The 12507-nt window shown below is 35.0% G+C and overlaps 2 protein-coding genes across 2 annotated transcripts; one reads left to right on the top strand and one right to left on the bottom strand.

Annotated features, from left to right (window-relative positions):
* Positions 1-1502: 1502 nt before the first annotated feature.
* On the top strand, positions 1503-6402 carry fam89a (family with sequence similarity 89 member A). The gene is made up of 2 exons (XM_028439530.1): positions 1503-1880; positions 2988-6402. The coding sequence occupies exons 1-2, from the start codon at positions 1632-1634 to the stop codon at positions 3261-3263; spliced, it is 525 nt and encodes a 174-aa protein (XP_028295331.1). The 5' UTR covers positions 1503-1631; the 3' UTR covers positions 3264-6402.
* Positions 6403-8419: 2017 nt separating this feature from the next.
* Positions 8420-12434, bottom strand: arv1 (ARV1 homolog, fatty acid homeostasis modulator). Its single transcript, XM_028439524.1, has 5 exons — positions 12306-12434; positions 11455-11574; positions 10982-11135; positions 10323-10556; positions 8420-8938 (listed from the first exon to the last, which is right to left on the bottom strand). Exons 1-5 carry the CDS (start codon positions 12399-12401, stop codon positions 8811-8813), a joined length of 732 nt encoding a protein of 243 aa, XP_028295325.1. The 5' UTR covers positions 12402-12434; the 3' UTR covers positions 8420-8810.
* Between the last annotated feature and the right edge of the window lie 73 nt (positions 12435-12507).

Consider the following 12507-nt stretch of genomic DNA (forward strand, 5'->3'; position numbering starts at 1 on the left):
AGAAATCACCTTAATGTGTGATTTTAAAAAAAATAGTTTATTGCTTTTTATTAAAATGTGAACATTTCAGAAGAAAACATCTCATTAACTTTCACGAAAACTAAACCTTTTTCCCATTTTAGATCAATTCTGCCAGTTTGACTACATTTCAGGAAACGCCCAGCCGCGTTAAAATGACAGGAAGTGGATTTCAGTCCATGCCACGAGCAGATGACATCATTCACTCATACCACAGCTACACGGAGATTTCAAAATAAGAGCTGAGGCTTGTAGTGTATCTGTTAGGACTGTTTTCAATAGATCATGAGCACTAGGCAAATAAGAATAACAACAATATCTTATCTTACATTGTCTACCAAATTGATTTGGATTTTACGCCAATTATTCACAATTTTAACAATCCTAAAACATTATGTTCTACTTATATACTACTACTACATTAAAACAGTATTATTGATACCCTTTTATTTTGTTTTATTTTATTGCACTTTTGGTTTGTTTGTTTTGAAATAATGTGTTTGTGGATTAAAACAATTGACTGCTTTTTGGTCCTGAAATGGAATTCTTGATTTTAATCAATATCATAAAATCACAAATTGTGAAATTTGATATATACTGCTGTAATAAATACATTTCTCCTTGCTATCTATGTATCAATGAATAAATGATGAAAATATGTACCATGTATAATAGCTTTTTGAATCTTGTGTGTTTGTGTGTGTGTGTGTGTGTGTGTGTGTGTGTGTGTGTGTGTGTGTGTGTGTGTGTGTGTGTGTGTGTGTGTGTGTGTGTGTGTGTGTGTGTGTGCGTGTGTGTGTTTACATTTCTCAACATTTGTGTTGTTTTTCCACTTTTACAGGTGAAAAAAGCCAAAAATACATGATGTTGTTTTTTTCTCAAACTGTATTGAAAACTATAAAACAGTTTAGTACATAATAGTGCAATAACCATCAGGGGGACAAACAGAAAATAAATTAATAGCTTTCATATTAGTGGTTTTCATATATTGTTTCACTTTCAAAATAAAGAAAGCAGTGGTTTGTGATTTGACATTTGTGAATATTCCATTATAATAAGTTTAAATAATGATAAAGAATTGTTTCTTTCTCACATGTGGATAGTCAATAAGGCCAAATCCAAATATTTTTCCAGTTAAGGTTATGTATACAATAAGGTGCCACATAAGGAAATTATACAACATATTTTTGAAATAAAGAGCACCAATGCAAAGTTGTTTTTTGACTGGACCTTTATTTATTTGTATTCATTAATATTATTTATTATTATTAATAATAATTTTGCACCTTATCTTTCATTTGGACATTAATTTGTGTAGTCTTGCTCCTTTTTCTGCGTGTGTTTTTTAATACTACCGTTCTAATTACCCCTCTGGGTTTAATAAAGTATTTTCTGATTCTGGTTCTGATAATAGTTGTAGGAGTGTTTTTAGACTTTTATTGTGATAGTCTTACCGGAAGCAGATGCACCTTCCGGATGCTAACTTGACGCGGCGCCTCAGGCTGAGAATACTCCGGCTGTTGCTCGCTGTGCTGTTTATTAATGGTTCTACCGACACTCGGTCCGTAGCGGGGACAACTACCGACCACTGAGCGTCACTCACACCGGGCACCATGAACGGTAAGTCGGCCAACGGAGTTCCGGGAGGGATGGCCTCCATCGACGGGCTCCCCCCGCTGCCGAAGAGCCTGAGCGGGCTGCTGAACTCCAGCGGAGGCTCGTGGAGAGAAATGGAGCGGATGTACGTGAAGAAAACCATGATCCAGGACGACCTGAGCCGCGGCCGGAGCCACACCGACAGCCTGCTGGCCAGCAAGCCGGCCAACCTGGACGCTGCCCTGGCTCTGCTGCGGAAAGAGATGGTGAGGAACCGGGGTCAATTATTAATGTAATCACGTTATTGATCATTAATTAATAATAATAATAATTATTATTATTATTATTTAATTACTATTACGACAGCAACAGATTTTTTTTTCTAATTACAATTATAACAATAATGATAATAATAATAATAATTATTATAGTTATAATTGTAATTAGAAAAAATAATCTGTTGCTGTCGTAATAGTAATTAAATTGTAATTGGGTTTAGATGATTGACTTTGTAATTGTAATTGTCATGAAAAATGATCATTTATAATTGTAATCACGTAATTGATAATCAATTACAATTATTATATTATAATTGTTTAATTGCAATTTTAAAAAGATCTGTTGCTCTTGTAATTAAATTGTAATTGAGTTTAGATGATTTACTTTGTAAGTGTAATTGCCATGAAAATGATCAATTAGAATTGTAATCATGTAAATGATAATTAACTACAATTTTTGCATAATTATCATTGTAATATGAAAAAAATATGTTGCTGTCATGAACCTAAATAAATTGTAATTGAGTTTAGATGATATGCTTTGTAATTCGAATTGCAATGAAAAATTACCAATTATAATTGTAATTGTGTAATTGTAATTGATAATTAATTTTTTTTATTCTTTGAATTAAAACGACACAATCTTAATAAACTGTATTTCTAGACTTTGAGTTTGTGAAATATTAATCTAGTTTAACTAAAATGCAGTAAACACACACACACACACACATATATATATATACTGTATATATATTTATATGTATATATATATCTGAGATCAAACATGATCAAAAACTAATCCTTAATATAAAACTGGGGTCACGATCCAAAAAAGTTTGTGAACCACTGCATTAAATACTGTTTATTTCCACTTATTTACATAATGAGATTGTTTAAAATGTGTTATCACTCATTCATTCCATCGTTATGATTTATAGATGTTTTTAATAGTTTTATATGTTGTAGTGGGTCAAAGGGGAAACTTGGATTCAGAAATAAGAGAAAGTGGGACTAGAACCAAAAAAGTTTGAGAACCACTTGTGTTGGGGAAAGTCTCAGGACTGAAATGCATTGTGGGTATTTTTCCTCGTGCAGGTGGGTTTACGTCAGCAGGACATGTCTCTGCTGTGCCAGCTGTGGTCGCTGCACGAGTCCATCCAGGAGTACAAAGGCAGCTGCCACGACCTCAGCAACGCCTCCAGCTTCAACGGCTTCTTCGACGAGGACGACGAGTTCTACGGCGAGCCCGGGGCCACGCCCACTGGGGAGCAGCCCGACGGAGACATCGGGGATGGCGCGGCGGCGGCGACCAAGGCGGGGTTCAAGAACGGCAAAGAGGACAGCTGGGACTCCTTTCACGTTAACATCTGAGGCGGGGGATGGGCGCGGCATTGGTGCTGGAACCATTTCATGAGGTTTTCTTTTTTTTAGGAAAATACGGAACTTTGCCTGGGAACACTGTTCACACACGCGGCTCTGCAACGCCATCGTTTCCAGCAAAACCAGTTTCTACATATGCAAAAAATATATGAACAAAAGTCTTATTATTTATTATATAATATAATCAAAATGGTTCTGTATGGATGGATTACGCTCTTCTCTTCTCTCCTCCTTCCTGCGTTCGGATGGAGTTCGTTTCCACTGAAAATGTGAAAATGGCTTTTTTTTTTTCCTATTTCACGTTGATTGTTATTTTCTCTGATTGTTTCCCGTTTATTTGTCAGATCGGGGACGCACTTCCTGTAGCTGTTTGAAGGTTGACAAATGCGAAAATCATCATCAGAGCCTTAAACGTGACCACAGACAAGTTCTAATGTCGTTATTTCAGCTGAGCCAGCGTTAATATGCAACATTGGCAGCGTTTAGAAACTTTTAGCATCTCTCAGGTCACTTTAAATGTCGCTGTAGCAAAAAAAAACAGGGTGCTGCTTGGTTTTTCTACGCAGATTTGTAACCAACGGTGTCTCAAAACATCTGGGCTTTGTGGTTACGTTCCAGTCATATGTTACGGTTTCATTTATTCAGACAAATGTTTCTGAGGAATCCACTTTGATCTCCTGACATGTTTGGACTGCCGCTCTGCTGATGGCTTTGATGTTTCCTTTGAAGTTTCCTTGACTTCTGCGTTGTAATTTCAGGAAGATTCTTCTCATCTTCTGTTTTTTAATAATATGTTAAGGTTTCCGTAACATATTATTGGTTCCGTTCCAAGATTGTAGCACAGCTTTTTACAGACATGTAGCATCAGCGTTTATTCAGATTCTGGGGCTTTGATTGTACTCAGCAGGAGGAAACATCTGGATGTGCACGTTTACTTTATACGTATGCTTTTTTCCTCCAGGTTTTTCTTTTTATCAGAGTGATATTTTCATCTGGAATAGAAGCAGATGCCGGGGACAGAAGTTTTTTTTAGCAAAAGCAAAACAAAGCTGTAGACATTTAGATATTAGATACTGAACATGGTCCAGATGTTTGATGTTCAAACCAATGGAAAAAAAAACACAAAACCTTCTCTTTTCCAACAGAACACAGACATACGTAAAGTATTAAACTCACAATCCATCATCTTTCTGGTGTGTTAGTGAGGATCACACACACAGCTTTTATTTTGAAGGGATGGACTCTCTCTTCACAGTAAAAGTTAAATTTTAGAAACTAATAAGACAAAAGGATGCTTTCTTACACTAATTTTGGTTTTCTCTGTGAATATCTTTTTTTTACTTAACGTGACTCTAAAGAAATGCGAATTACTGCCCACTTTTGGTTCCCAACCCACACGTTGGGAACCTTTTGGTTTAGACAATGAATTAATAAATATCACAGCTTGTCTGAGCATTTTTGAGGAAATTTCATCTCCTAAAAATTATTAAATTTTAAACAAAATATATTTTTGTTGCAGAAAAAACAAACACTTTGTTAATGACAATCGCATTTCTTCCGATATTTCTCTCAGTTTGATGTTTTTAAGGATTCTTATGGTTTTTGCATTTTTTTTTACTTCCACTGTGACAATATTGTGCAGATATGTCTCATTTACAGAGTCGTATTCGGGGGCTTGTCCAGGTTCCATAGAAAATAAAATTTTCTTCCTCGTTTGTTAAAAAAATAATAATATTGAGCTCATCACATTTCTAAACAAATTATTAATTAATTATTTGTACAGAACTTGACTTCTCCTTCACCTCTGTGTACCCGGACAAGCCCCCAAAAGCCTCAGAAGTCGGATTTTATTCCCATCTATCACCTTTTTCTCTAATATTCACATTAATTTTCAACGCTGCACAACAGTATTAATCTGAATATCTTTCATATTTAACAGAACTCTAAAGAAACATGGAAATGTAGTTTTGTTTACTCTGATTATATTACTGAAGGTGTATAATTATAAATTGTGCTTTAAAACAATAAGGTCTACACTGCTGCACACATTACCTTAAAAAAAATAGTTTCGGCTCCATTTTGAGCAAATTTCACCTCCAAAAAAAATTATTATATATATAAATAATCTCATGGGTTTTGCTTTTTTTTTTTGTTACTTCCACAGTGAAAATATTCTGCAGATGTGTTTCATTTACTGTGGGATGCATTCGGGGGCTTGTCCAGGCTGCATAGAGAAGATAGATTTTCTTCATCGTTCATTAAGAAAAACCAATTAAACTCATCTTCTTTCGTGAAAGATGGTCAATATTTCTAAACTAGTAATTACACAGTTATTTGTACAGAACTTAATTCCTCCTTAACCTCAGTGTACCCTGGACAAGCCCCCAAAAGCCTCAGAAGTCCTTCATTGTTTTCTCTAATATCCACATTCGTTTTCTTTGTATCTGTTGGTAAACATCCAGCTCTACTTGCTCTAAAGGTTTATGATCCACCTTAAAACAAAAACAAGGCCTCACTGAACAGGAAAACACTCGTTTCTGTTTGAATGTCTGTTAAAATGTTTCCAGGCTCAATTTGCTGCTCTGTAATCCTTCATCTGAACTGCACACGTTGTTCTATCAAACACTAATGATTATTATCTATTGGTACATTTCTGGCCTCGGGAGTGTTTTTTTTTTATTTGGATTGTCTACACAATTAGTGCCTTGTACACCGGTTGAGAATGAGAAGAAAAAACACTAAATTATGTAACGATTGAATCCAACTACTGTGATAATGTAATGCAGCAGCTTTAATCTCCACTGCAGCCTTATTACGTTCCTTTGTTAATCCAGCCTCATGCTCCACTTGTTTGTAGCTGTTAAAGCCCCGAAAAGTACACGACCAGTTTGTAATGACCACCAGCAGATTGTACGTCACGCTAAACATCTGCAGGTTTGTGTGACTGTGATGTCATCTCAGGGTAAAACATGTGGAGACGTGCATTTTTCTGCTCTCAGCTTCTCATTATCCTGGAGTCTAAAGCGATTCCTGGTCCTCGCTGTAATTTGTGGCTAAAAGACATGCAACTGTAAATACACACCAACATATTATTGATTATAATCCTGATTAAAAGTGTCAATATTAAACAGTTTGTCCATTTCTCTGTTTCATCCAACTACTGATATTTATTGGTAAGCATTTGGAACCGGTAGCCTCTGTTTACAGAGCTAGCATGCTCATCGTTAGCATCGTATGCTCATCTGAAGAAGCGGGGGCTTGTCCAGGTCTGAAAACATAGATTCTGTAATTGTGGAACCAACGTGTGTTTTATGTAACTTTCTATGTTGACTAATTTTTGTGAATTTTAATTAGAATTTTGTATATTCTGTTAATTTTGTGTTTTTTGTTAATGTCGATAGTCATTTTGTGTATTTTTCAGATTTTTTTTGTCATTTTGTTAGGTTTTCTGTGCTGTGTTTCAGGTTTTCTTTGTATATTCTGTTATTTATGTGTTTTTGGTTAATCATGGTAGTCATTTTGTGTATTTTCATTATGTCTCTTTAATTTTGTATATTTTGTTATTTTTGTGTGTTTTATGATCATTTTGGTAGTTGTTTAGTGGATTTTTCTGATATTTATATTTTTGTTTTCTGTATCGTGTATTTCAGGTTTTTTTGTGTATTTAATTGTTTTTGCTGCGATGGACTGGCGCCCTGTCCGGGGTGTACCCCCGCCCAGCGCCCAATGAGAGGCGGAGATTGGCACCGGCAGACCCCCACGACCCTGACAAACAGGAATAAGCGGGTCTGAAAATGGATGGATGGATATAGTTGTTTTTGTATTTTTAGTTTTTTTTTTTTTACGAGTAACTTTGTTTTTGGGAGATTTTTTTGTAGATTTTATGATTTTGAAGTAATTCTTTGTGGATTTTTGCTGTTTCATGTACCTGTATTTTTGTCATTTTGTGCATTTATCTAGGAGACCTTCTTGTAAACCTTTAGTGGTAACATTAGATCCACCATCAGGGCAGTGAGTTTGTAGAGCATTACAGTCACATGATGTGTTATTATCAGATATCAGTTCATGTGAAGCTCTGCAGATGTAGAAACATGTTCCTCTTCCTCTCTGTGCTGCCCTACTTCTTCTCTTCTTTCTCTGACATGAATCTTAATGCCTTCATCTGCATTTCTGCCTTTGATCATGAAAGCTGTTGATTCTTCACAGGAGAATGCAATGATAATGTAGAATAGAACACAAGCATGAAAGTTTTATATAAAAGGCCTCAACAAACCAGCGCATGTTGTGTTTGCAACCACTGGTTTTTGCAGATGTGACATGTTAAGCTTCATAAAAACAACAAAGCCTTGGGTGCGTTGTGTATTTGCAGCTCTCACACACACACACACACACACACACACACACACACTGTCTCTGAGCTGCTACGTCTGAGATTAGAACAGATTAACCTAATCTAACCTGAGCAGAAGAATCCAAGGTGTATGTCACTCTCTCTGCAGGGAAACACAATAATTTTATTTTAAACTGAGTTCAGTAGCGAAAATCAGAGTCAAACCTTTGTGTATTTGTTTAGTATTAACACACACACACACACACACACACACTGAGGTAGTAAAAGCGTCTCGTCTGAACTGGCTCCACAGGTTGGTTTTATTTTAATGATTCATCGTTAAACACAACTGGGCTGAAAATGAACTCACAGTTAAAGAGGAAACATGTGAGCAGAGGAGTAAATATTACTGATATACAGTATCTACACAAGTAGAAGTAAATCATACAGAAAATACTCAAATAGTACTCAAAGTAAAAGTTACTTTCATCCCCCACATGTTTATTGTTGTAATAAATCTTGGTACGTGTCCCTTGCATACAGTAAATATCTGATGTCGAAACTTAAAAAGGAACAGACCATAATTTTTTTCTCCCACAGTATCATCTGTATAAAATCAAAGGTTTGTCAATATATATATTATATAAATTAAATTAGAAAACATTTCAGGCTCTAAATATAGATACAATTATGAACTTTGGCATGGTGCATTACGTTTAATCTGATTGGTCGGCTATGATGTGATACATTTGATTGTTGTCTGGTCATTTAATTTTTTGTAATTTCACAATGTCAGATGATCGTTTTAAAACAAAACATAATAATTTACTCAGTAATTGATGGGTTGAGAATTGTAATGAATTACTTTACTTTTAAAATGTATTTAAGTACAAGTAAAATTACTGATTTAGAAATATACAAGTACCCATAAAAGCAACACAATGACAGTAACAGGAGTACTGGTACTCGTGTGCGTATGAGCAGGAATAATGTGTTTATACTGAAATATTTGAGCACAAATTAAAAAAAAAAACAACAACAACAAACCACTTATGTGTGCTTTCAAGTTCAACTTCATTTACAAAAAACTACAATAAAATATACAGTCAAACCAACAAAAACTCCCAATTTCAGGCAGTGCAGTGCTTTTATTTTGGTGAAACAAAGAGCCTCATTTCCTGTCTGCTGCTGCATGTGGTTTTAGTGTCTCAATAAAGCGTCCAGAGGAGCCGTACTCTGCTCTGGAGTCCACTACAAGCCTGAGCGGCGCAGGTTTCCGACAGCAGGCCCAGACACACGGCGGCCAGCGCCAGACGTCTGCTGCAGTTCAGGATGACTGCACAGAAATAAATACATAAAAATAAACAGATTACTGCACAGAAATAAATACATAAATATAAAAAGATTACTGCACAGAAATAAATACATAAAAATAAACAGATTACTGCACAGAAATAAATACATAAATATAAAAAGATTACTGCACAGAAATAAATACATAAATATAAAAAGATTACTGCACAGAAATAAATACATAAATATAAAAAGATTACTGCACAGAAATAAATACATAAATATAAAAAGATTACTGCACAGAAATAAATACATAAATATAAAAAGATTACTGCACAGAAATAAATACATAAATATAAAGAGATTACTGCACAGAAATAAATACATAAATATAAAAAGATTACTGCACAGAAATAAATACATAAATATAAAAAGATTACTGCACAGAAATAAATACATAAATATAAAAAGATTACTACACAGAAATAAATACATAAATATAAAAAGATTACTGCACAGAAATAAATACATAAATATAAAAAGATTACTGCACAGGAAAAAAAATACAAATAAAAACTTGTCCATGATGCTCTATAGATATTTTTGAATAGTTTTCTAAGCCAAATGATGTAGTCAGAGACAAATGAGAAGGCACGGGAACAGGTTCTTAAAGCCGTCGTTGTCATGGCAACAGATCAAAAAGCATTTAACGACTCTTTTGTTTGACGTTTGCAGACAATTACACAACATGTGGGATTAACGCTTTGGTTTATGTAATAGTTAATCTGCTCTGTGTGTGGTCAGGTGGAGACAGAGGCGCCCCCTACTGCTGTGTTAGATTATTAATCAAAATGACTACTTTAATCTGATAAAACCACAGCATATTTCTCATAAAATTATGACTATATTCTCAAAATATTACGTCTTTATTCTGGTAAGATTATTACTTTAATCTAAGGAAATTACAATTTAATTCTCATTAAATTATGACTTTATTCTCATTAAATTACGACTAATCTGATAAAATGATGACTTTATTCTCATTAAATTATGACTTTATTCTCATTAAATTACGACTAATCTGATAAAATTCCGACTTTATTATCATTAAATTACGACTAATCTGATCAAATTCTGACTTTATTCTCATTAAATTACGACTAATCTGATAAAATTATGACTTTATTCTCATTAAATTACGACTTTGTTCTCATTAAATTACGACTAATCTGATAAAATTACGACTAATCTGATAAATTACGACTTTATTCTCATTAAATTACGACTTTATTCTCATTAAATTACGACTATTCTGATAAAATTATGACTTTATTCTCATTATTTTATGACTAATCTGATAAAATTACGACTTTATTCTCATTAAATTACGACTAATCTGATAAAATTATGACTTTATTCTCATGTACCTCTGATGGCCTGGGAGTTAGAGGTGAGAACGAACATCTTGACGAGGCCGAGGCACAGCGGGGAGAAGTCGTGTTCCCAGATGACGGCGGGGATGAGGAGAACTTTCCCGTAGCAGGACAACAGGAGGCCTCGGAGGAGGAGCCTCAGCTCTACCCCGGAGCCTCCATCATCACACCCCCACACCAGCGCCACCCACAGGAAGCCCAGGACGCCACCGCAGAACGCCCACAGCTCTGCAAGGGGGGGATGGGCATCACTGACATCTGAGCTTTGACTTTAGAAATCAACACAAACATTTAGAAAGCAATAAAATATGGAGAAAAACAGAGTATGTTGAGATAAGATGATACAATGAGGTTAAATAAAATGAGGAGGCAAAATGAGATTAGATTAAATGAGATGAGAAGACAATTTGAGGTTATATATGATAAGTTAAGATGATTTGAGGAAAGATGATATAAAATGAGATTAAATAAGGCAAGAAGAGATTAGATAAAATGAGATGATATGAGGCGAGAAGAAATGTGGCAAGATTAGATGAAATAAAATGAGATAAAGCGAGATGAGATGAGATGATGAGGTAGAATCAGAGTCTATAAACACTAGGGTAAATAAAGGAAGTGAAACCCTGATGACAAACGCGTTGTGTTTCTCTCACCGAGGGCGGCCTGTGCGAACATGCCGTAGAAGTCCCACTCCTTGGTGTATCTGATGATGTCAGCAGGATCGCTGCTCTGCTCTGAGCCGTGTAGAGCAGACCAACGCAGGTAGGCCTCACACAGCAGACAGAACACACACAGCTTCCATTGGATCTGAGAGGAACGCAACAACATCCACCATGACACAAATATAATAAGAATACACAGGTTTAGTCTTTAACAAATGATGTTTTCTAAGCTTCTACATGACCTGCATGGCTAATTTTTGTTGAGATTGAAGTGGGAACACTTAGTGGTTACAGATGATGTGACATTTGGGAAATATATGATACTGAGTGACAATAAATCATGTTTTAAATACAGAAATTTGTAGTCCACCCAAAAAAAACCCAGAGACTTACATCAAATATAAAGCCAATTCTCATTATCAAAGGCTAAAGGATGGATTAAATAATGTGTGATGGTCTCTTACATTTAAGTTGGTGTTGAACAGAATGTGTCTGAACGCCTGTGTTTTGCACAACAGGGCGTCGATGAGGATGATGACGGGGTCATATTCAATGTATTTGTCCACAGGCTTGTGACAGGACTCCTAAGGAAACACACAAAGAAGAATGTCTACACACAGATTCATCACCTAAGGAAACAAATCATTTTACGCAGAAAAAAAACCCTTTCAGTGAGTGCGTATTGTCCCTTAAATGTTAAATTACAGATTTTACACCAGCAGGAAGTAAAAAGAAGTGATGCTGGTGATAAATGACTAAAGCATCACTCACTCACTCACATATTTCTAATTTGGTAAAGAAAAAAAACTTTACATGCTTACTTAAATAATTATATAGCCCTTGATCAGATGTAGTTGATGACCCCTGCCTGAGTTAATGTTTAACTGCTTATAAATGTCAAAATAAAATAAATACATTAAAGTGAATAAAAAATAGATTTCAAACTAAACCAACGATGATTAGAAAGAATAAATGAAAAAATTAATTTAATTTAAAAAACAGATGTCAAACTAAACTAAAGAAGATTTGAAATAAATAAATAAATAAACAATAAAAAATGATGTCAAACGAAACGCGGAATAATAATAATAATATAATAAACGCAATACCTTTGCAAGAACAAAACAGGCATAGTTGTCACAAAAATGCACTTCTTAACAGTGTTAACCATTGACGACATATGCAGACATGAGTAAAAAAGAATGATAAAAAAAACAAAGAAACAAGAAATCGTAGTTGTTTACATAGTAAATGATGGAGCTCCGTCAATAATAATAAATAACCCAGTAGTTAAATATTACCATGAGTAACTTACACATATTGTAATCTTTAGAATCCCGTTACTGTAATCTCTGTGAAGTTCTGCAGCACTTTGGTTACACTCCACACACCGAAACATGTCTTTTACCATCCTGTCATTGTGTATTGCACCCGGAAGTGACGCAATGGGTCACCCCGGTGCCCTCTTCAAAATAAATGCACAGATCAGAATCGTTACCGGAAGTACCAATATAAAA

This window comes from Gouania willdenowi, chromosome 24 (genome assembly GCF_900634775.1).
Source record: "Gouania willdenowi chromosome 24, fGouWil2.1, whole genome shotgun sequence".
NCBI lineage: Eukaryota > Metazoa > Chordata > Actinopteri > Blenniiformes > Gobiesocidae > Gouania > Gouania willdenowi.

Coding starts and splice junctions, on each gene's coding strand:
- arv1 (XM_028439524.1), bottom strand. CDS start 12,401: ATGGTAAAAGACATGTTTCGGTGTGTGGAGTGTAACCAAAGTGCTGCA. Junction 11,136..11,454: donor TGTTCAACACCAACTTAAAT/GTAAGAGACCAT, acceptor CGTTCCTCTCAG/ATCCAATGGAAGCTGTGTGT. Junction 8,939..10,322: donor TAACTCCCAGGCCATCAGAG/GTACATGAGAAT, acceptor ATTTCTGTGCAG/TCATCCTGAACTGCAGCAGA.
- fam89a (XM_028439530.1), top strand. CDS start 1,632: ATGAACGGTAAGTCGGCCAACGGAGTTCCGGGAGGGATGGCCTCCATC. Junction 1,881..2,987: donor CTCTGCTGCGGAAAGAGATG/GTGAGGAACCGG, acceptor TTCCTCGTGCAG/GTGGGTTTACGTCAGCAGGA.